Source organism: Hypanus sabinus, chromosome 5, assembly GCF_030144855.1.
Source record: "Hypanus sabinus isolate sHypSab1 chromosome 5, sHypSab1.hap1, whole genome shotgun sequence".
Classification (NCBI taxonomy): domain Eukaryota; kingdom Metazoa; phylum Chordata; class Chondrichthyes; order Myliobatiformes; family Dasyatidae; genus Hypanus; species Hypanus sabinus.
The window spans coordinates 175037960-175062819 of NC_082710.1; the positions used below are offsets into that span (position 1 = coordinate 175037960).

The 24860-nt window shown below is 43.3% G+C and overlaps 1 protein-coding gene across 3 annotated transcripts in view; it reads left to right on the forward strand.

The window, feature by feature from the left end:
• The first annotated feature begins 818 nt into the window (after positions 1 to 818).
• cchcr1 (coiled-coil alpha-helical rod protein 1) overlaps positions 819 to 24860 on the forward strand; it is a 46537-nt gene continuing 22495 nt past the window's right edge. Inside the window, exons 1-7 of one of the 3 annotated variants that reach the window (XM_059970984.1) lie at positions 819 to 1064; positions 3594 to 3801; positions 5489 to 5885; positions 9998 to 10173; positions 12086 to 12221; positions 15963 to 16073; positions 23151 to 23294. In XM_059970984.1, coding sequence (XP_059826967.1) covers positions 1007 to 1064; positions 3594 to 3801; positions 5489 to 5885; positions 9998 to 10173; positions 12086 to 12221; positions 15963 to 16073; positions 23151 to 23294 — 1230 coding nt within the window. In that variant the 5' untranslated portion in view covers positions 819 to 1006. The remainder of the gene's footprint in view (positions 1065 to 3593; positions 3802 to 5488; positions 5886 to 9997; positions 10174 to 12085; positions 12222 to 15962; positions 16074 to 23150; positions 23295 to 24860) is intronic. The other 2 variants (XM_059970982.1, XM_059970983.1) reach the window with 2 other exon arrangements.

Here is a 24860-nt window from a genome sequence, read left to right on the forward strand (position 1 = left end):
TGTTGTCTCCCCCCTTCCTTTCCAGTCCTGAGCAAGGGTCTCGGTCCGAAACGTCATCTCTTGGTTCTATTCCATAGATGGTGTCCTGACCTGCTGAGTTGCCCCAGCACTTTGTGTATGTTGCTTCGGATTTCCATCATCTGCAGCGTTTGTGACCTTAATGATGGATGCCCTCTTTTGACACATAAAAGAAATTAATTTAGTCCTACATTTTATACACAATTAAAATTGGTTTTAAAAAAGATGCGTGAGGAACTAAACGGGGTCACGCCGCATCTGTGGGGGGGGGGGGGGGGAATGGACAGTCAACTTTCGCGTCAAAATCTTTCGCCAGGACTGATTAAGTTTATCGGGATCGTAAAGATAAAAGGGGAAGCTCAGTTGTCAAATATATAGATGCGCGCAGTCGGGGAGGCCGTCATTGTCGTGGTTACGTGAAATGACCAGGAGACGCAAACAAACAGGTGTTCTGTAAGTGCCATAATATGCAGCTAAGAGAGTACAAAGTATCTAATGAAAACAACACATAACAAAATGTGTCTAGTAAAATAATACATACTAATATTCAGTACCTAGAAGTGATTACATAGTATAGTAAATAGCTAATACATAGTGATTATATTTCAGGTATATATAGTGGTTATGTCAGATATATTTCTCAATATCATTCCGAGGACTGACAGCGCTCAGAGCGGGAATTGTACCAGCACACGATGTTCGGGGGGACTGATAGATCGTGGCAGGCGTTCTCCAGCCGGACGGTAAAAAATGTAACAGCCGGGCGGAGTGTTTGTGGCGGTGGATGCGTGGGGTTGGCGGTTCTGCGAGCGGGAGGGACAGAGGGAGGGAACGATGATAGTGAACGGAGGGGAGAAGCAAACCAAGTAATTTGCTCCACGCTCCACCTCAATAGGTGGCGGTACTGCACCGCTTGCCAACCGTCATTAAACATCACTGGAAGAAGAGCAACAACAAACCAAGTAACGGCAGCAGGACCAGGAGAGTGATGTCGGAGAGGCCGGGCAGAGGGCTGGAGCCACCGGCGGCTTTCGGGGGCAAAATCGGTACAAAATATAGAGGAAAAGATATCAAGAGAGTGGTGATGTGACTGGGATGGGGAGAGCCGATGTGGGGAATGACCTGCATGTAGCTGAGATTCCTGAACTAGTGTGGATGGGCAGGAGGATGGTACCAAGTGGGACTCTGGTACAGCGAGTGACATGCTGATGTCAGTATATCCTTGGTACGGAGTAATCAGTGTATCTTCGGTGCGAAGTGACCGGTGTGGAGTTATCAGTGTATTCTTAGTGTAGAGTGATCAGAATCTCCCTGGTGCAGAGGGATTTGTATGGAGAGACACGATCAGGTGTGGTTGGTTCAGAATTAGTGGATGTCAAAGTTAGGAGACAAAACTATAGGTTATTTTTATAGGAGACAAGTCCAGTTGGTGTGGGGAAAATACTGTGAAATCATTAGTATAAGGACACAGATTCTATTGATGTTAGAAGCAGTTGAAGCAAGACTTGGTGATGTAGTCGAGAAAGCTTTAGACCTCTGATGTACAACCATAAGACATAGGAGCAGAATTAAGCCATCAAATCTTCTCTGCCATTCGATCATGACAGATTTATTTTCCCTCTCAACACCATTCTGTCTTCTCCCCGTAACATTTGATGCTTTGACTATTCCAGAAGCTATCAACCTCCGCTTTGAATTACCCGATGACTTGGTCTCCACAGGCTTCTGTGAGTCACCACCCTCTGGCTAAAGAAATTACTCCACATCTCTGTTCTAAAGGGATGCTCTTGTATTCTGATATGCCTCCTGGTCCTGGATTCATCCAATATTGGAAATATCCTGTCCATGTCCACATTTGATTACTAATTTAATTGCTTCAGCACAAAGTTGTGGACTGAATGGTCTGCTTCTGTGCTGTACTGTTCTGTGTTCTAATACAGGAAACAGAGAGATGTTTTGACAAAGGGGCAAACTTCTAGCTCTGTAAAGAATTTCTGCAGTGTACATAGAGGTTTGCAACTTAGTGCAGGTTTATGATGTGCAGTAATACTGAGGAAATGTTGAGCTGTATGAGATTTGGGTTATCCCTATCGATAGCTATGGGCATAAAGATTTTTGAAATAGATATGCATTAATAACTAAGAGATTGCTTTGTGAGCTAGAAGTCGAAAGTATTTGTCTATACAAATGGGTGACACAAATTAGAGGGCATTGTATGTGGTTTTACACATAGCAAACTGGATATGGAAAAGAGCAACACACACAAAATTCAGGAGCAACTCAGCAGACCAGGCAGTATCTGTGGAAGAAAATACAGTCAATGATTTGGGCTGAGATCCTTTGGCAGGACTGCCGAAGGCTCTTGGCCTGAAATGTCGACTATACTCTTTTTCCATAGATGTGATCATGATGCTTTCTGCCAAACAGTCTGAGATCCTCCAGCATTTTGTGTCTGTTGCTTGGATTTCCAACATCTGCAGATTTTCTCTTGCTTGTGAATGGAACAGAGCAGGGCAAGATGGTGGCATGTTTGATTGCAGCGACTTCTATGGGGTCAACCATGTGGATGTTAAGAACTTAAGATACTGCAGGTCTATACCATCGGCGACTTGCTTGTTGGCAGAGAAACTAAAGGTGCTGGGCCCGGGGCCGATTTTGCTGCTGCCTGCGTCAGAGAGGCATCGGAGTAGTCGGTGTGCAGTCTGACACCAGTGAGCAGTGTGATCTTGTGATCACAAAACCCTGTTGAACACTGTTCAGGTGGAATGTTGTAAGTCGGATTCACTGATTTATGGATGGATGGCGGGGGAGCTGCAGGATGTTGGTCGTCATAAGGAAAGGGCCTCAAGCTGCAGTGTTGCCTGTTTACAGCTGCCCAGGAGAGAGGCGTTGGAGTTGGTGGTGTGGTGCGGCATTGAAGCTGGAGTCGGTGCTGCTCCATAGGGATTGTTTGGCAGAAGACAGGCTGTACTGTCAACTGAACACTGCTGCAACATTCTTGAACGAAATATTTTTGTGTGTGACTATATTTCACTGATATCTTGTATGTGCTTTGTGCTGTGTGTGTGAATGTTGTGTTTTGCACCTTGGTCCCAGAGTAATGCTGTTTTGTTTGGTTGCATTCGTGGTTATTCATATATGGTTGAATGACAATTAAACCTGAACTTGCTGGTAGTGATAATCAGCAGTGAACCTTTTCAACATCAGTTGTACGATATGCATTACACAGTCAATACAACAGAATGGAAACAAGGTAAGGTCTAAGTAAAGCCATGGTAGTGTTAGGAGCTATGATCATGTTGTTCTACAGTTTGTAGGGAATTCAAGTATATAGAGAAAGGCATGAAAGATTAAGTCCATTGCTGAAATGCAAATTTAGGAATAGTCTAACAGAAGAGTTAACAGCATTGTGTTTCAAGGAAGATCATTATAATGAAACTCCAGTTTAGAAGGAGAAAAACAATAAATAGCTGATTATAGATGAATTATGTGAAGGCTCAAAGAAGGTTAAAGAGATTCTGCTCCACTGGTGATATGTCGCAGAGTGTCTTAAGTAAACCTGTTCTCGTCAACAGGGCCAGAGGATCTGATTCCACCATCACACTTCAGCAGTCGAACCCATGCCCCACCGCCAGTGGACACAAACCCCTGGGCTGCCCTGGCCAAGGCTACCAAAGACATCCTGGAACTGAGGCAAGAGAATGAATGTCTGAGGAGGGGGCAGAGGTCGCCAAACAGGGGCTGTTGCAAATTTGAAAAGGAAAGGGTTTGCAATAGAGACAGGTACGTTGATGTACTAAGGAAGCTTGACAACCTCCAAGACGAAGCAAATCGCTTAAGTGTCCCTCTGTCTACCATTCTAAACATTCAGTCTACCACTGGATACAGTGTGTGCTGTTACAAACTGCTTCCAGTTACTCACCAAAGCTCAGTACAGTGGATTCCAGTTAATTGGGACACATCGGGACCAATACATTTTGGCCCAATTAAGAGCTGCCCCAATTAGCTGAAATGTCATGGCAATAGTTAAAAAGGTATAAAAAAGACAAACTACCATTAAACTGAGTAACAAATTATTTATTTAAATGAAATACAGAACAATTTAAAGCACCACTAATACTACTGTATTTCTATAAAACTGTATGTTAGTTCCATTACAGTTATTGTCACTGGAGAAATTTATCCAGTGTAAATTGCAGTATAGGGTAAATTCGAGTATTTTCAGTTTTTTTCGTGGCATCTTGGCAAGGGTCTGAAATTTTTAAAAGTCAAAATTAAAAACAAATGGATTAAAAAAATCACGTTTTTTTGAATTGGTGTCTGTCATCTGAAATGGATAATGTAACGCAATGCTCTTTTAAAAACTGTTTGCTCTAAACACGGTATAATGTCTAAAGGCCACATAAGCGCACACAGTTGATGCTAGTTAGAACTGTTCAGCAACATTCTCCTGTCCCAATAGTGTCCAAAATAAATGAAGGGAGTCCTGGCTATTTTCTCCAGTAGTGTTTGTTGTTTTAAGTGTTGACCCAGATAAGCAGCTGCCCTGGTTAACCGATGGCCCATTGCACTGGAATCTACTGTATTTCCAAACCCATGGGATCAAAGACACCATGTGCTGAAGTCCTTTCTGTCCCTGGTGTTGCAAAGTATGAGTTTAACCCATTGCCACACAATGTCCCAGTCTGCTGGATAGTGCCACACTACCTGTCCTCCGTTGAAAAGTTCTTCCAGATAATCGCCTTTGACCAGAAGTCCAAAAGGTAGTGGTCAGTACAGAAAGTCTTGCAGAAGGACTTGATGGACACAGTGTGATGGTTCCTTGAACAGAAAGCATCAGCATCGGATCTCAACAACAGGCGCTAAGACCTTGCCTGGCTGGCAGTGAGAGGGGCCCTCCCAGTCTGGTCAGTGCTGCCTGCCCAGAGCATCACCCCACTCTGTGCTGCCCCGAGGTGACGAGTGGGGACGAGATGGTCACTCACCTCTTTGTGGACTGTGGGTTTGCTAAGTGAGTGTGGAGAAAGGTGTGAGGGCCTGTGTCACGTTTCAACCCAAGCATCTGCGTGACAGAGGACACTCTGATCTACAGGCTGTTCGCAGGAACGCATAGAAAGACGGGCGTCGTGTTGTTGGGAGGTGACCAACTCAGTGAAACACGCCCTTTAGTCTGCCAAAACTCGTTGGTTCTCCAGCACATTGAGATGTCCATGGAGGATTGCTGCTGACCGGCTGCAGGGCTATGCTGAGGGACGCACTGAAGCTCAGTGCAGTGAGGTCAGTGGGGGAAGGCGTCTGGGTTTCTTCTGCTACTGGACAGGGAGGGTCCAGGTTGAGTGAAGAAGTCCCTCAATTATTGTAGTAGTGAATCACCACAAGGGACCACGTGAGTGGCACTGTTTAGTCCTTAAATTTTTTATTATGAATAAAGCTTATTTTGGTTAATTCTGTTGTCTACCAACCGGCATAGGTTGTCAGAACAGGAGAGATCACCCCCGAGCCACGAGCTGGCCAGACGGGCGGAGGAGAGGCGGGAGGCATCCCAGCTGGAGGCGGGGCTGCTGAGGGACAGGCTGGCGCAGCAGGTGGCCACCGTAGCTGAGAAGGACCATCTGCTTGCCTGCCTGGGTGAGCAGCTGGGAGAGCTGAGGGCCGAGCTGCAGAGGCTGGGCGCAGCCCCACGGCAGCATCGCCGCTGGGATGAGATGGAGGACCAGCGGCGTGAGTCTCAAGCAGTGCAGGAACAGGACCACTCTCCCCTGGAGGCCGGGAAGCAGCAGGGAGAGCCGACGGAGCTGAGGAGGAGGGCACAACGAGGTGGCTCGACCTGGCTGAGAGAAGACACAAGCAGGGACAACCACTTGCAGGTCAGCAGGATGGTAGATGCTTGGCACCAACTCCCGGCAGTGCTATTGCTTCAAATTTCCTTTATCTTGATGGCTGAGATGAGTGGGTGAAGATTTAAATGCACCCGAAGGGGCAACTTCTTCACATGAGTGTGGTTCATGTACGGTATCTATAAATGGTATTCACCCCCCACCGCCCCGGAAGTTTTCATGTTTTGTTGCTTCACAACATTCAATCACAGTGGATTTTGGCTTTTTTCACACTGATCAACAGAAAAAAGACTTTTTTGTCAAAGTGAAAACAAATCTGAACAAAGTCATCTAATTTAATTACAAATATAAAACACAAACTAATTGATTACATAAATATCCACCCCCTTCAAGTCAGTATTTAGTAGATGTACCTTTGGCAGCAATTACAGCCTTGAGTCTGTGTGGATAGGTCTCCATTACCTTGCACATCTGGATACTGTAAATTTTCCCCATTCTTCTGTACAAAACTACTCAAGCTCTGTCAGATTGCATCAGATTCATGAATGAACAGCCATTTCAAGTTCAACCACAAATTCTCAGTTGAATTCTCTAGACTCTGACTTGCCCACTCCAGGACATTAACTTTTTTGTTTTTTTAAGACACTCTGGTGTAGGTTTGGCTTCGTGCTTGGGGTCATTGCCTCGCTGGAAAGCAAATCTTCTCCCAAGTCACAGTTCTCTTGCAGACTGTATCAGGCCTTCCTCAGGGTTTCCCTGTATTTGCCCTCTACGTTCCAAGTCTATCAGGGCCTGCTGCGGTGAAGCATCCCCACAGCATGATGCAGCCAACCACCATGCTTCACAGTGGGGATGGTGTGTTTTTAGATTACATCAAACATAGTTTGATGGCCAAAAAACCCAATTTTGGTTTCATCTGCCATAGAACCTCCTTCCAGCTGACTTCAGAGTCTCCCACATGCCTTCTGGCAAACTCTAGCCGAGATTTTATGTGAGTTTTTTTCAATGGTGGCTTTCTCTTTGCCACTCTCCCTTAAAGCTGCGACTTGAGAAGCACCTGGGCAAAGTCTCTCTTCATTTTAGCCACTGAAGCTTGTAACTCCTCCAGTTGTAATAGGTCTCTTGGTAGCCTCCCTCACTAGTCCCCTTCTTGCACGGTCAGTTTTTGAGGACGGCCTGCTCTAGGCAAATTTATTCTTTACAATTCTTGATGATTGCTTTAACTGTACTCCAAGGGATATTCAGTGACTTGGAAATTTTCTTGTATTCATTCCCTGGCTTCTGCTTTTCAATAACATTTTCGCAGAGTTGCTTGGAGTGTTCTTTTGATGACGTAGTTTTTGCCAGGATACTGACTCACCAACAGTCGGACCTTCCAGATACAGGTGTATTTTTACTACAATCAATTGAAACACTTGACTGCCCACAGGTCTCCAAAAACAGATTTCCACTTAACTAATTATGTGACTTCTAAAACCATTTGGCAGCTCCAGTGATGATTTGGTGTGTCGTATTAAAGGAGAGTGATGTTGAATGCTTGGCCAATCAATTATTTTGTGTTTTATATTTGTAATTAATATAGATCACTTTGTAGAATCTGTTTTCACTTTGACAGGAAAGCGTCTTTTGTATTCAGTGTCAAAAAAGTCAAATTAAATCCTCTGTGATTCAATGTTGTAAAAAAAACATGAAAATATCCGGGGGGGGGTGAATATTTTTTATTTGATAATGGAAATAATTTTTAAATTCGTCTCTTCTCTTCCAATTCAGCAAGAGGTTTCTCCAAACAAGGAAGGCCCTGGGCACATGTTCAAAATTGGAGGAAATTAGTTCATTAGAGTAATAGAAAGGATAAAATAAAATAAGAAAGAAAGAAAAATAGTTAATGAGGTCGTAAAGTAAACAAATTAAACCTAAAGAACCAAATACTGAGCAACTCACTGCCGGAGGGAAGCACAAATGTATCTGTCTCTCTCTTTCTCCCCATCTCTCTCCATCTCTATCACTATCTCTCTATATATTGCGCCCTATATATACAGTATATTTCTCATATATCTCCCTAACTCTCTCTCTGTATCTCTCACCTCTCATCTCTAAGCACCAGTCGCAACCCGGTTTAAGAGAAGCTTTCTCCTCACACAAGGAAATTGCCCCATTTTTATACCGTACCTACCCTTTATCCTCGCACTTTCCATGGTGTAGAACCTGGTGGTATCTGCACCTGCACAATCGCCTTGCCTATCTCGGCAAGAGTGTTTTTCAATATTACCTACTTAAAGGGCTGTAAACCAGTTCTCAAAGCATTCACGGTGGAATGGTTCCCTTTTACTTTGAACATTCCCACTGTCCAGACCTACACCATTTTGTCTTATAAAACTCAATTTTCTATTATGCATTTCAGCACATGCCAAGAGGCAATTGAATTTAACTCCTTCCTTACATATTTTGAGCTGCCAGAGGAAATGCTTGAGGCAGGTACAATAACATTTAAAAGACATATTGACAGGGACATGGATAGGAAAGGTTTACGGGGATATGGGCCTGTGAATGAGAGTGGCTTAGATGAGCATCTTGGCTGGCATGAACATGACTGACTAAAGGGTCTGTTTCCACTCTCTCAATCACTGATCTCAAACCTCCCACACCTACAGAGTCAGAGGGGTAAGGCTTGGCGCAGTGGTTAAACTGCTGGACTAGCCGGCAGAGCTGGATTGGATTGCAGTGTTTAAAATACTTTTGGCTAGGAAAGGGTTTACAGGATATGGGCAAATCGGATTAGTGTAGGTAGGCTTCTTGGTCAGCATGGATAAGTGGGCTGAAGGACCTCTTTCCATGCTGTATAACACTGAAGTGATCCAAGGAATGAAGTTCAATCAAAACATGAATAAAGAATTTAAATCCAATTCATAAACCAGAAAACATGGTTAGTATAGATGGATACTGTGTGCTCCTGTGATGGGTTTCTGTTTCTTATGACGCTTAACATCTAAGGCCATAAAAACTATCAGATTGTCACTAACGTCCTTCAGGTGGAAATCTACCATCTTTACCTGCTCGGAGCCCACAATATAGCCAACTGAAATAGCCCAGCAAGTCACTGGTGACCCGTACCTTATGAGGTGTGCTAGTCCACAGTATGACTTTCTGTAAGCTGTACATGCAGTGAGGCACGGTAACCTGGTGGTTCACGTAAAGCTTTACACTGCCAGTGACCTGGGTTAAATTTCCCCCCATCTGTAAGGAGTTTGTATGTTCTCCACGTGATTGCTGAATTTCCTGTAGGTGCCCCAGTTTCCTCCCACATTCCAAAGTCGTACATGTTAGGATTAGTGAATTGTGGGTATGCTGTGCTGACGGCAGAAGCATGGCAATATTATCAGGCTGCCCCCAGCACATCCTCGGACTGTGTCGGTCATTGACACAAACGATGCATTTCATTGTATGTTTGAATGTACACTTGACAAATAAAGACCTTGATCTTTTATCAGAATCAGGTTTATTATCACTGACAGTGCAATACATAAAAATACATTAAAAAATTACTGTGTTTCAATAAAATATATAAAAATGTAATTAGTACAAAAAGAGAGTGGAATGGTGAGGTAGTGTTCAGGCTTCGTGGACTGTTCAGAAATCTGAATACAGAAGGGAGGAAGCTGTTCCTAAAACATTGAGTGTGAATCTTCACCCTCCTGTACCTCCCCTCTAATGAGAAGAGGGCACGTCCCAAATGGTGAGGGTCCTTAATCAGCAATGCCACCTCCATGAGGCGCTGATTGTTGAAGATGGCCTCAGTGGTGGTGGCTAGAACCCATGATGGAGATGCCTCCCTGATGTATCAAGAAATGCGACTTGAAAAAGCAAATGCGTGTATTCATTTATTTATCTTTTTTATATAAATTCAATGGCAGTAAATTTCTTCCATATCTCAATTTTTGGTGAATTTTCCAGGGGCGTATTTCCTTTTCCAAATGTCTGCAATGCAGTAGGGAGAGGTTTCGTCTGAACCAGTTCAGGGGTCATTAGTTGATAATGCTGAATCCCAAAAATATGAATGAATGGATTTCCACCCCTGCCACAAACTAGTGTAGCTGCAGATTCCAGCATCTGTGGGTATAAGCCTTTCTTTCCGGTTCCAACAGCTGGCAACTGTGCCTAAGTCACTGGACGGGGACCTGGAGGCTCTGCGGCGAAGGGTGACAGAGTTGGAGGAAGAGCTGCAGCAGAGTCAAGAGAAAAGCCGGGGCGAGGCAGCACGCTTGAGGGCAACTCTTGAGACCACAGCTCAGGAGCGGGATGCCCTGCAGGAAGAACTGAGGTAGGTGAAACTCTGGGTCTGTCTTGTTGTCCCTGAGTTCCTCCCTCTGCCTCGTAAGGCTTTAGGTTCTGTGCTGGACTCTCAGCTGTCAACCCGGGATTTCCCACATGCAGTACAGAAAAGGGACCCTTCACTGCTGATCCTGATGCTTGTATGCTAGTTGCATTTTCCCACTTCATGCCTTTACCTTTCCTATGCGAGAACCTGCCCAAATGCCTTTTAACTGTGGCAATGTTATTTGACAACGCTACTTCCTCTGGTCACTCACTCCAGATATTCACCACCTTCTGTGTGAGGAAAACATTCCGTTCACCTCTTCATTAAACTTCTTCCTTCTCATCTCCAATGTTTTCCCTCAAGTTCCAAACTCCCCTGCCCTAGAGAAAAGATTCTATGTTTGTTCCTTGTACTAGTTTATTTTAAGGTAACTGGTAGTGATTTTTAAATGTCTTTGCAATGTGCTGTTGGCTTAACAAGTTTTACAACATATGTAAGTGATGATAAACCTGATTTTGTGTCTGATCCAATCTATGCTCCTTGTAATTTTATAATCCTGTGTGTTCACCCTTTACCCTGACATGCTTTGATGTCTGTCAGATCTCTGGTTGTAACTACAGCCCTGGATTTTCAGACAACCTCCTGGCACATATTGGGGCCCATGGTATCTAGGGTTGGTGAACCTTTTTGAGAGTGTGAGCCCAAATTGATGATTATTTTTATGCCATGGACCAATACCATGAAGCAAGGGGGTCCATGGACCCCAGGTTGGGGTCTGCCTGGAGAAGAGGATGTGTACACAACTCTCCACAAACTGGCTGCATTAGAGTTAGTAAGTTGTGGACATGCTATGGCGCTGGAAGCACAGCAGCTCTTGTAGGCCACCCTCAGCACAGCTCATTGTGGACGCAAACAATCCATTTCACGGTCAGTTTTGAAGTATATATGACAATAAAGATCATCTTAAACTTTATGCAAGAATTATCATTGACTAATGAGCTAGTAAAATTAATTAAAACATTTTAAGGAACAAGGATGATTCCTGTTGCTTATTAATTGATTTACAATGAATAAAAGTACTGATTGAAATAAATGAGGCTTTTAAAACAAATCTGTTCAAAATTTATTAAATTTATATTTTAAAAAGACTATTCGTTTCTAAATGGTATTGTCACCACAGTTTACTCTCCAAATACTGATGTGTACACCAGTTTAAAGATGTATCATCAGTGTAACATAGTCTCACAACCATGTAGCTGGTGTTGAGCCGGTGTGAGACGTTTCCTGTGAAGATATCTCATTGCTCTCGGGTTGTAAAATATCATTTGCTGCTTCACCTGGCAGTAAAGATAATTGTTGTGTATCTTTATATTATGGGTGGAATTTAAAGAAATGAGCAGCAGCCCTACATGTTGCCTGCCAGCAAAATTATTGTGCGTGCCTTCTTGGGCGCGGTTGGCATAGCACTGGTGTGTTCCCGCAACTTTGCTTTCCTAAAGTTCACACTCAATAACACAGCAGCGTTGCAGTTAGTGCAATGCTTTATAGTACCGGCTGTGAGATCAGGGTTCAGTTCCCGTTGCTGTCTGTAAGAAATTTCAACGGTCTCCCCATAACTGCACGGTTTTCCTACAGGTGCTCTGGCTTCCTCCCACATTCCAAAGAAGCACAGTTACAGTTAGTGAGTTGTCAGCATGCTATGTTGGAGCTGGAAGCATCGCAAGATTTGTAGGCTGCCCCCAACGGAGGTCTTACTGATTTAATTTGAGACAAAGCGATACAGTTCACTGTACGCTTCAAAGCACAGTACATGTGGCAAATAAAGCTAATGCTTATCTTATGTGATGATCAGACATGTCTGGGCTTCCTGAGGTGCGATTAAATAAAGCATTCTTCTTCCTTTTTACTATTGCAGTAAAGCCAGAGGTACATTGGAATCCCAGGGCTCCTTGATCCGACAACTTCGCACCTACATCGGACAACTGGTGCCGGATGAGAAGCAGCTCGAGGAGGCCCGGCAGGAGAAGGAGTGGTTGAGCAGCAGGGTGCAGGTAGGCTTGACAATTGGCAGTGGTCACAAACAGCACACAGCACAGTTTCCAACAATGGTAAACAAGGGGGAAATTGCTGAGATGGGAAAGTGTAGCCAGTTTGGGAAGAAGCTGCCTGCACATCCCTGTCTCATCCCTAATCAGTCTACACATATCCAAATGCTCATTTAACCAATCCCTTAGAATACCTTTCCATACCTTTCTAATAACTGATGTTAGACTCACCAGCTCATAAATTCTTGGTTTCTGTTTAGAGCCTTTTTAAACAACAGAACAACATTAACTATCCTCCAATCCTCTGGCACCTCCCCTGTCACCAAGGATGATTTGAATATCTCTGTTAGGGCCCTGGCAATTTCTGCACTTAACTCCAGTAGGGTCCAGGTGTACACCTTGTTAGGCCCTAGGGAATTATCCATCTCGATTTGCCTCAGGGTAGCAAACACCTATGTAATCTGTACAAGGTCCATGAAGTTGATGCCACTTTGCCTCACCTCTATAAACTCTTGTCATATTATCGATGCAAATAATTCATTTAAGATCGCCTCGTTTTGGGTTGATGGTGCTGGGTCCTCCCCAGACTGTCGGAGTTGAATGATCGCCCCTCACTGCGTCTGTTATCGGGTTTCACTGCTGATTGGCTCCACATCTGCTATCAATTTCAAGCAGCTGCCTGTTCCACAGGAACTATGATGCGGGGGGGGGGGGGGGGGGTGGGGGGGGGTGGGGAGGTAGTTTTATACGTTGTTATTAATTTTGTGCGTGAAACAATTAGATTCAATTTTCAGTTCACTGATTGATTTTTGCTAAGTTTATGATCAGCATACCTTTAAGCAGCATTTGTACACTCTGACGCTGATGAATCCACTCTTTCAATACATGACCGAGATCTGCATTTTTGGTTTTATGCGTTGTTTTCCATTAACCTCTGTTGTGTGGTCACTTCTCACTGTCTGTGCTGCACAGAGACCTGTGCATTGCTTGGGAACCTTCCCAGCACTGCGGAGTTTTCCATTTTTCCATTTGTGACTTCACATCAGTGCTCAGAATAAAAATTTGGATTCAGAATTTTGGATAAGGGGTACTCAGCCTGCATTGATAATTGGTTTATTATTGTCACGTGTATCAGGGACAGTGAAAAGCTTGTCTTGCATACTCTTCATACAGATCAAATTATTGCCATTCAGCTAGAATAAGGTAAAACAATAGAGACTGAGAAGGTGGCAACACAGCTGGGAAGGGAATATGGAAGAAGGTTCGTATGATAACAGTGGGGCAGAAGCTGTTCATCAGCTTTTTCATTCAGGCTTTAAAGCTCCTCAGAATCAGAATCAGGGTTAATATCATTGGCATATGTAGTGAAATTTGTTGTTTTGTGGCAGCAGTACATACAGTTGTATAATATATAATTTACAATAAGAAATATATTTTAAAAATTAACCTAAATAAGTAGCGCAAAGAGAGAGCAAAAATATCGGGTGAGTGATTATGGGATAGTTTATTATCCAATCAGAATTCTGATGGTGGAGGGGAAGAAGCTATTCATAAAATTGAGTATGTCTTCAGGCTCTTGTACCTCCTTCCTAATGGGAGCAGTGAGAAGAGGGCATGTCCTGGGTAATGGATGTCACCTTTTACAGACAATTTTTGAAGATGTCCTCAATGCTGGGGAGGCTAGTGCCTCTATGTTCTGGAAGATGGAGAAGGGACAAAGGAATGACACACTGAGGATGGGTTGAATGGAAGGATGCAACAAGGTTAGGCAGCGTTTAATACAGCTTCAGTTGTTCCAGGGCAGAGCAGTTGCCATGTCAGGTTGAGATTCAACTGGTCAGGATACTTAACATAGTTCTATGGAAGTTCAAGAGAATCCTCGTGGGCAATCCGTATCTCATTATAGGAAGGGTGTGGAAGCTTTAGAGAAGGTGTAGAGGAGATTTTTCAAGATGCTGCCTGGATTATAGAGCATGACTTATGACTTATGAGAAAGGTTAAGGAAGTGGGGCTTTTCTTTTTAGAGCCAAGAAGGATGAGAGGTAACTTGGTAGAGGTCTATAAGATGCTAAGAGGCATAGATAGTTTTTTCCAGGACAGCGATGTCCAAAAGCAGAGGACATTCTTCTAAGGTGAATGAAGGAAAGTCTGGGAAATGTCAGAGCTAAATTTTTTACTCAGAGTGATGAGTGCCTGGAACACACTGCTGGGCTGGTGGTAGAGACAGATATGTTGAGGAAATTACAAGCAGGGTAGACAAAGGAGATGCAGTAGATGTGGTGGGCTTGGATTTTCAGAAGGCCTTTGACATGGTGCCGCACAGGATGCTGCTTAGCGAGATAAGAACCCATGGAATTACAGGGAAGTTACTAGTGAGGGTGGAGTATTGGCTGGTCGGCAGTAAACAGATAGTGGGAATAAAGGGATCCTATTCTGGCTAGCTGCCAGTTACCAGTGGAGTTACACAGGGGTCAGTGTCGGGACCATTGCTTTTTACAATGTATATTAATGATTTGAACTATGGCATTAATGGATTGTGACTAAATTAGCTGATGATACAAAGATAGTGGAGGAGTGGGTAGTTTTGAGGAAACAGAGAGCCTGCAGGAGAGACTTAGGTAGTTTAGGGGAACGGGCAAAGAAGTAGCAAATGAAGTACAATGTTGGAAAGTGTATGGTCATGCAGCTTGGTGGAAGAAATAAACAGGCAGACTATTTTTAGATGGAGAGAGAATTCAAAATGCAGAGATGCAAAGGGACTTGGGAGTCCTTGTGCAGGATGCTCTAAAAATTAACCTCCAGGTTGAGTCTCTGATGCAGAAGACGAATGCAATGTTGGCATTCATTTCTAGAGATATAGAATATAAGAGCCAGGGTGTGATGTTGAGACTCGATAAGGCACTCGTGAAACCACACTTGGAATATTGTGTGCAGTTTTGGGTTCCTTATTGTAGAAAGGATATTCTGACATTGGAGAGGTTTCAGAGAAGATTCATAAGAATTATTCCAGGAATGAAAGGGTTACCATTTGAGGAACGTCTGGCAGCTCTTGGGTTGTATTCCTTGGAGTTCAGGAGAATGAAAGGGGATCTCATAGAAACATTCCGAATGTTAAAAGGCCTGAACAGATTAGATATGGCCAAGTTATTTCCCATAGTAGGAGAGTCTAGGACAAGAGGGCACGACTTCAGGATTGAAAGACGTCCATTTAGAACAGAAATGTGGAGAAATTACTTTAGTCGGAGGGTGGTAAATCTGTGGAATTTGTTGCCACGAGCAGCTGTGGAGACCAAGTTATTGGGTGCATTTAAGGCAGAGATGTATAGGTTCTTGATTATCCAGGGCATCAAAGGATATGGGGTGAAAGCAGGGGAGTGGGGATGACTGGAAGAATTGGATCAGCCATGGTTGAATGGTGAAGTAGACTCAATGGGCCGAATGGCCTACTTCTGCTTCTGTATCTTATGGACATTTAAGAGACTCTTGGATAGGCACATGGATGTAAGAGAAATGGAGGACTATGTGGGAGGGAAGGATTTTATTGACCTTGGAATATGTTAAAAGGTTGACACACCATCATAGGCCAAAGGGCCTTTTCTGTGCTGTCGTTCTGTGTTCTCAAGTACAGACACTAATGGTCTTTGTTGATCACTCTGGTCACTCTGCTGCCAGTCCTTGATACACGTTTTTCCTTGAATTGGATCAGGTGTCGCCACTGGTCACTGTTGTGCCCTTTTGTTTTGCCAGCATCTGGAGAAGGAGAGGGAGACACTAAGAGCCACATCGGAGCTTCTCAACGTGCGCCTGACGTCACTGATGGACATTGTCACCATCCAGGAGAGCGACCGCTGCGGGAAGGTACCCGGCAACACTCTGAGCTGAAGTGAGGGGAGAGAAAGCTGGAAATACTCAGCAAGTCAGTCAGCATCTGTACAGAGTGTTTATATTACAGGCTGATGAGCTTTCATTGGTTCGGAAGGATTAGCGCTCTCTCCTCCTAACAGTGCTGTCTGACATGTGGCACTTTAGATTTCAGTTTCAGATTTCAAGCATCTATGGGTGCTGTGGTTCTGTCCATGCCAATGATATGCAGGTTGGTAGGTTTAGCGGCAGCTGAGTGTAGGTGGGTGGGTTTGATGGGATGTGATGATGGGTTATAGGGGTAACAGTGGGGGAATGGGATTGCCTTGTGAGCTGGCATGGGCTCAATGGGCCAAACAACTAAAAGAAATAGGAGCACGATTAGGCTATTCAGCCTGCCGAGTCTTTGCCATTCAATTATGGCTGAGTTTTTATCAACTGTTCTCCCACTCTCTCCCCATTAACCTTAATCGCCACTGTAGCATAGTGGTTAGTGTGACGCTATAACAGCTTAGACATCGGAGTTCAGAGCTCAATTCCGGTGTCATCTGTATGGGTCTCTGTAGGCCATCACCGTAGAATGTGTGGGTTTTCCGCATGTGCTCCGGTTCCTCCCACAGTCCGAAGATGTATCAGGTAGGTTAATTGGTCATTGTAAATTGTCCTGTGATTAGGTTAGGGTTAAAGCGGGGTTGTCGGAGGTTTCAGGGCAGTGCAGCTCGAAGGGCCTGAAGGCCTACTCCACATATAACTCTGAGTAAAATGAAATAAATCATCCCCTTACCAATTAACAGCCTGTCAACTTCTGCAGATCTCTGTGGTAATGAATTCCACAGATTCACCACCATCTGCTTGAAGAAATTCCTTCACATTTCTATTCTGCTCTCTTCCCTCAGATCCCATATTCTCCTACTGATGGAAATATCGTCTCCATTTTCACTCTATCCAAACCTTTCAGTATCTGGTAGAGATGATATTCTCACTCCTCACCCCCCCACCCCATCGTTCTGAACTCCATCGAGTACAGCACCAGAGACATCAGATGCATCTCATACATTGGTGAAGATGTTATATTTGAATGCACACGGTATACGGAATTTGTAGCATCAATGCAGATTGGCAGGTATGATGTAGTAGGCATCACAGAATCATGGCTGAAAGAAGATTATAGCTGGGAGCTATAAGCATAAAAGCTATCCATTGTGTCAAAAGGACAGACAAGAAGGCAGAGGGGGTGGTGTTGCTCTGCTGGTAAAAATGAAATCAAATCATTAGAAAGAGGTGGCATAGGGATGGAAGGTGGTGAATCTTTGTGAAAAGAACTAAGAAGCTGTAAGGGTAAAGGTCCCTGACGAGGGTTGTATACAAACCCCCAAACAATGGTAAGAATTTGGCCTACAGATTATAACAAGAAATAGAACATACATGTCAGAATGGCACTATTACAATTGTAATGGGGGGATTTCAATATGCAGGAATATTGGGAAAATCAGATTGGTGCTGGATTCCAGAAAGGGGAGTTTCTATAGTGCTTACAAGATGGCTTTTTAAGAGCAGCTCATGGTCGAACCCACTAGGGGATCAGCTATTCTGGATTGGGTATTGTGCAGTGAACCAGAATTGATTAGAGACCCTTCGGGGTCAATGATCATAATACAATAGAATTTATTCTGAAATTTGAGAAAAGGAAGGCAAAGTCAGATGTGTCAGTATTGCAGTGGAGTAAAAGAATTACAGAGGCATGAGAGATGAGTTGGCCAGAATTGATTGGATAAGAACACTGGCAGGGATGACAGCAGAGCCAGAATTTCCGGATGCAATTCGGAAGGCACAGGATATATATATCCTAAAGAGGAAGAAGTATTCTAAATGAAAGTTGACATAACCGTGGCTGACATGACAAGTCCAAGCCAACAAAACCAGTTCTGAAAGAGGTGGCTGAAGAGATTGTGGGGGCATTATCAAGAATCTCTAGATTCTGGAATGGTTCCAGAAGACTGAAAAACTGCAAACATCATATCACTCTTCAAGAATGGAGAGAGGCTGAAGAAAGGAAACTGTAGGCCAGTTAGTCTGAGCTCAGTGGTTGGTAAAATGTTTGAGTCGATTATCAGGGTGAGGTTTCAGGGCACCTGGAAGCAGATGATAAAATAGGCCACAGTCAGGATGGTTTCCTCAAGGGAAAATCTTACCTGACAAATCTGTGAAATTCTTTGAAGAAATGACAAGCAGGATAGAGAAAGGAGAATCAGTTGATGTCGTGTGCTTGGATTTTCAGAAGGCCTTTGTCAAGGTACCACACCTGAGGCTGCTTAAGTATTACTGGAAAGATTCTAGCATGGACAAAGCAGTGGTTACTTAGCAGGAGGCAAAGAGTGGGAATAAAAGGAGCCTTTTCTGGCTGGCTGTCAGTGACTAGTTGTGTTCCACAGGGGTCTGCATTGGGACCAATTCTTCTAACATTATATATCAATGATTTGAATGATGGAATTGATGGCTTTGTTACAAAGTTTGCAGAGGTATGAAGATAGGTGGAGGGGGAGGTAGTTTTGAGGAAGTAGAGGGGCTACAGTAGGACTTAGACAGATTTGGAGAATGGGCAAAGAAATGGCAGATGGAATACAGTGTCAGGAAGTGTAAGCCATACATTTTGGTAGAAGAAATGAAAGGGTTAATTGTTTTCTAAATGGAAAGAGAATGCAAAAAACTGAGTTGCGAAGGGACTTGGGAGTCCTTGTGCAGGATTCCCTAAAGGTTAATTTGCAGGTTGAGTCTGTGATAAGGAAGGCAAATGCAATGTTAGTATTCATTTCAAGAGAACAAGAATATAAAAGTGAGGGTATAATGTTGAGACTTTATAAAGCACTGGCGAGGCCTCACTTGGAGTATTGTAAGCAGTTTTGGGCCCCTTATCTTAGAAAACGTGTTGAGACTGTAGAGGGTTCAAAGGAGGTTCATGAAAATGATTCCAGGGTTGAATGGCTTGTTACATGAAGAGCGTTTGATGGGTATTCACTAGAATTCAGAAGAATGAGGAGTGACCTCATTGAAACCTATTGATTGGTGACAGGCCTTGATTGAGTGGATGTGGAGAGGATGTCTCCTATGGTAGTAGAGTCTAAGACAAGAGCACACAGCCTTGGAATTGAAGGGCATCCTTTTTGTACAGAGATGAGGGGGAATTTCTTTAGCAAGAAAGTGGTGAATAAATGGAATTCTTTACCACGAGCAGCTGTGGAGACCGAGTCTTTATGTATATTTAAGGCAATGGTTGATAGATTCTTGATTGGTCATGGAATGAAGGGATGTGGGGAAAAGGTGGGATATTGGGGCTGAGAGGAAAATTGGATCAGCCATGATGAAATGGCAGAACAGACTCAATGTGCCAAATGGCCTAACTCTGCTCCTATATCTTATGGTCCTTTCATTCTTCAGATAATTCTTTTGAACCTACTGTTGACCCTTTCCAGAGCCCACATATGTATGTATGATGCCCTCTGACAAGGAGATGGGGTAGGTGGGACAGGACGTTTTCTGGAAATGAGTCCATGTCTTTCTGACTGGAGCCAGATAGCTGCTAATTCCAAAGCAAATATAACCTGGAAGTATGCATATTCAGCAGGTCAGGCAGCATCTATGGGGAGAAAAACTATCATTAATATATCTGGTCAAAAGGGAAAATGTAGGAATTGGAACATGTATAAGTTGCAGAGGAGATGGACAGTGAGTGGAGAGACAGTAAAGGTGATCATGGTAGGTTGGAGACTAGGACAGACTGAAGGGCAGGAGGAGCTACTGTCCTCAGTAGAAACTCAGCTGGTCAAGCAGCATCTGTAAGGAGGAAAGGAAACGACCGACGTTTCAGATGGAAACCCTGTGGAGGGCAGAATGTGTTGAAGGTCTGGTGGAAGATGTAGGAAGACATTGGGAAGGCCACATTTGGACTGTTGTGTTCAGTTTTGGTCACCTTGCTCTAGGAAAGATGCCAATTGAAGCTTCTGCCAGGTCTCAAGCAACTGAGTTCTCGAGAATAGTTAGCAGGCTAGGACTTTATTCATTGCATAGAAGAATTGAGGGATGAACTTATGGAAGTGTACAGTACTGTGCAAAAGTCTTAGGCACATGTAAAAAATCTGTAAAACAAGAGATTTTCAAAAGCTATGAAAAGTTTCCAAATGTCAAATAGATTATATTGCAACAAACAGTAAAAAACTACATCAAATCAATGCTTGGTGTGAGCACCCTTTGCCTTTAATTTCTCTTATGTAGGCTGTCATGCTGCTTTATAAGGAAATTTGCTAGTACGTTGGTCCAAGCATCTTGGAGAACTTACCACAGTTCTTCTGCATACTTCGGCTATTTCGTTTGCTTCTGTTTCTCCAGGTAAAGCCAGATGGCCTCATTATTGTTGAGATCAGGGCTCTGTGGAGGCCATACCATCTGAAACCATTAAAAAAAAGTCTAGGGTGCCTAAGACTTTAGCACAGTACTGTACAGTATCATGAGAGCATCAATACGCTGAATGCACGCAGTCTTTTTGCAGAGTTGGGGCCAATGTTCCCTCTAAGGTGTGCGTGCTTACACATCTTTTGCTACCAGTGCACAAAGGAGTTTAAACTGCACACATAAAGTTGTCGTCCTCTGCCTCGTTAGTATATTGAGTATATTTCATGATTGTACACAATCACATTTTGTTTTCCGGTTTGTCATGCAGATAGTGTTGACAACATAGAGCTTGTGATGATTTGTCTGCAGATTTTGGAACAGGCTTATTTTTTTTTTGTGATGTTTTTTTATTGAAGTTCATCATCAAACAAACATTTCCTTATTTATACTGTCTTTATTGAAGAAATTATTAGTGTGCACATGTTGTCGTGGGCATAAAATTGCACAGCAGAAGATTTTTGCGCACACTTGTCATTCCAAATTAGAGGCAACATTGGTTGGGGGAGTCAAAACTGAGGCGTAGGTTTAAGGTGAGAGAGAAGAGATTTAATAGGGGCATAAGTGCCAAATTTTTCACCTAGTTGGTGATCTGTATATGGACAAACTTCCAGAGGAAGTGGTCGAGGCAGGTACATTAACAGCATTTAAAAGGTACTTAGATGGGTACGTGATAAGAAAGGTTTAGAGAGATGTAAGCAGATGAGACCTACATAGATGGGAATTTTGGTTGGATGGCCGAAGGGCTGTTTCCTTGCTGTACGACTTTATGATTGTGGGATGAATGAAATCTGAAATGCCAGAAAAGCAGAACAAAAAAAAAAGCTGAAAATAGAGTCGACAGCACAGAAATAGGCTTTTAGGCCCATCTAGTCTGTGCAGACTTATTTTTCTACATTGTCCCATACACCTCCACTTGGACCATAAGCCTCTGAATCATGTGCCTGTCCAAACATCTTTTGCAGTTGAACCCACATCCACCAGTTCTTTTGCCAGCTTGTTTCACACTTGCTTCACCCTCTGAGTGGAGAGGTCCTCTGAAAATCCCCCTTAAAAATGTAACCTATTAACCCAAACTTATAACCTCTAGTTCTAGTCTCACCCAACCTCAGTGGAAAATAGCCTGCTTGCATTTACTCTATCTCTCAGCATCATCTTTTTATTGCCGTGTCTTATGGCATTGGCGATCATCGTCTGCGACCATGATTGTTTTTGGCAAATTTTTCTACAGATGTGGTTTGCCATTGCCTTCTTCTGGGCAGTTTGTTTACAAGACAGGTGGCCCCAGTCGTTATCATTACGCTTCAGAGATTGTCTGCCTGGTGTCAGTGGTCACATAACCAGGACTTGTGATATGCACCAGCTGCTCATACGACCATCCACCACCTGACCCATGGCTTGACGTGACCCTGATCGGGAGGCTAAGCAAGTGCTGCAGCTTGCCCAAGGCTGACCTGCAGACTAGCAGAGGGAAGGAGAGCTGTACACCTCCTTGTAGAGATTTATCTCCACCCTGCCACCCAACCCTCTCTATTCCATCAAATCTCCTCTCATTCTTCTTCACTTGGGGAATATGAAGTCCTAATCTATTCAACCTTTCCTTATAACTCAGGTCCTCAAGTCCTGGCAACATCCATGTAAATCTTCTCAATACTCTTTCAATCTGATTGATACATTTCCTGAAGGTAGATGAATAGAACTCTGCACACACTATTTCAAATTAGGCCTCACCAATGTCTTATGCAACTTCAACATTTATGTGAGATACAGAACTGATTAAGTAAAATAGTTGAATTAAATTTTGAGTCCATGAAACCAGGAGGTGAAATACTTTCCCTTGAGGTTCATGGGAACAGAGTGGGAGGCTGAGGATGGGGATTGTACTGACAGTTCACTAGTAGTTTGGTACACATTCTGGGGCACTAAGAAGCGTGGACCTTTGTCAGAATTAGAATCAAGTTTAGTATCACCAGTGTCTGTCATGAACCTGTTGATCCTATTTAACTATAAATAAATAGTTAAATAGCACAAAAAACTGGGAATAAAAAAGTAGTGAGGTAATGTTCATGGGTTTAATGTCCATTCAGAAATCGGATGACGGGAAGAAGCTGTTCTTGAATCATTGAGCTTGTGCCTTCAGGCTTCAGTATCACCTTCCTGATGGTAGCATTGAGAAGAGGACATGTCCTGGCTAATGGGGGTCGTTAATAATAGATGCTGACTTCACTCCTTGAAGATATCCTGGATACTAAAGAGGCTAGTGCCCGTGATGGAGCTGACTAACTTTACAACTCTCTGCAGCTTACTTCAATCCTGTGCAGCAACCCTCTCCCTCCCCCACATACCAGATAGTGGTGCAGCCAGTTGGAATGTGCTCCATGATGCAACTGTAGAAGTTTGCTTTCAGTGTTTTCAATGACAAATGAGATCTCCTCAAACTCCCAATGAAGTACAGCCACAGTCTTGCCACCTTTATGGTGCATTGATATATTGAGACCAGGTTAGGTCCTCGGGGATATTGACACCCTGGAACTTGAAATTGCTCACTCTATCCACTTCTGAAGTCTGAATTTTGTAGAAGGGAAGAGAAAGCAAGTGGTTATTGCGATTTCTTCTTCCTTGTGTTTCCAGCCTACATTGGATGTCCAGAGCGGGGACAATAGGAGGAAAGCTTCAATGGTAACACGTTGGAGAGAGAAGGTGTTTGCTCTGATGGTGCAGCTGAAGTCGCAGGAGATCAGTCACACCAATGATATCAATCGTCTCCAGGTCAAGGTGGGTATCTTGCTTAGTAACTGCATTCTGGCTTCAATATATTTTTTCAAGCAGCTCTTCATAACTTATAAGATATTCTGCTGATGCTGGAAATCTAGAACAACACACTCTAAATGCACAGGCAGAAAGGATTCAAGATTCAAGTTTATTTATCATGTATACATTGAAACATACAGTAAAATGCATCTCATGTCTAAACCCTAACCTGACCCCTAACTCCCTTCTCTGTCCCCAAAACCATCTCCACAAACCAAAAGAAACACTAGATCTGAGCCATGACTCCACAGAAGTTTCTGCCCAGAACCATCTTGGAGCAAGGACCCTTGGTGTGACTGGATTTCAAAGTTCAAAGGAAATTTTTTATCAGAGTATGTAAGGTATAGGAGCAGAATTAGGCCTTTTGGTCCATCGAGTCTGTTGTGCCATTTCATCATGGCTGATCCCAATCTCCTGCCTTCTCTCTGTAACCCTTTGTGCCCTGACTATTCAAGAATCTATCGACTTTTGCTTTAAATGTACATAAAGACTAGGCTCCACAGTCACTAGTGCATTGAATTCCAAGATTCACCACTGTCTGACTGAAGAAATTCCTCCTTATCTCTGTTCCAAAAGGATGCCCCTCTATTCTGAGGCTGTATCCTTTGGTCCCAGAATCTCCACATCCACTCTATCAAAGCCTTTCAACATTCGATAGGTTTCAATGAGGTAACCCCACATTCTTCAGAATTCTATCAAATACAGGCCCAAAACCACCAAACACTCTTCATATGACAAGCTGTCCTGTCCATAGAATTAGTTTCTTGAACATCCTCTGAACTTTCTCCAGGGTCAGCACATCTTTTGTAGTGTAAGGGGCTCAAAACTGTTAATAATACTCCAGTTGAGACCTCACCAGTGCTTTATAAAGTCTCAACATCACATCCTTGCTTTTATGTTCTAGTTCTCTTGAAATGAATGCCAACATTGCATTTGCTTTCCTCACCACAGACTCAACCTGCAAATTAATCTTTAGGGAATCCTGCTCAAGATTTTGAATTGATTTTTGATTTTTCTCTCCATTTAGAAAATAGTCTACCCTGTTATTTTTCCTACCGAATTCATGGCTATACACTTCATGACACTGTATTCCATCTGCCATTTCTTTGTCCATTCTCCGAATCTGTCTAAGTCCTCTGTAGTCTCTATGATTTCTCAAAACTACCTATCTTCCTATTTTTGTGTTGTCCGCAAACTTTGCAACAAAGTCATCAATTCCATCATCATAAAAAGAAGACCCCTGTGGAACACCACTGGTCACCACAGCCAATCAGAAATTTATTCCAATTCTTTGCCTCCTGCCAATCACCCACTGCTTTACCATGCTAGAAACTTTCCTGTAATATGATGGGCTCTTAATTTGTTAAGTAGCCTCATGTATGGCACCTTGTCAAAAGCCTGAAAATCCAAGTCCTTTGTCTATCCTGCTTGTTACTTCTTCAAAGAATTCCAACAGCTTTGTCAGGCAAGCCATTCCCCTTGAGAAAACCATGCTGACTACAGCCTATTTTATCATGTGCCTCTAAGTAC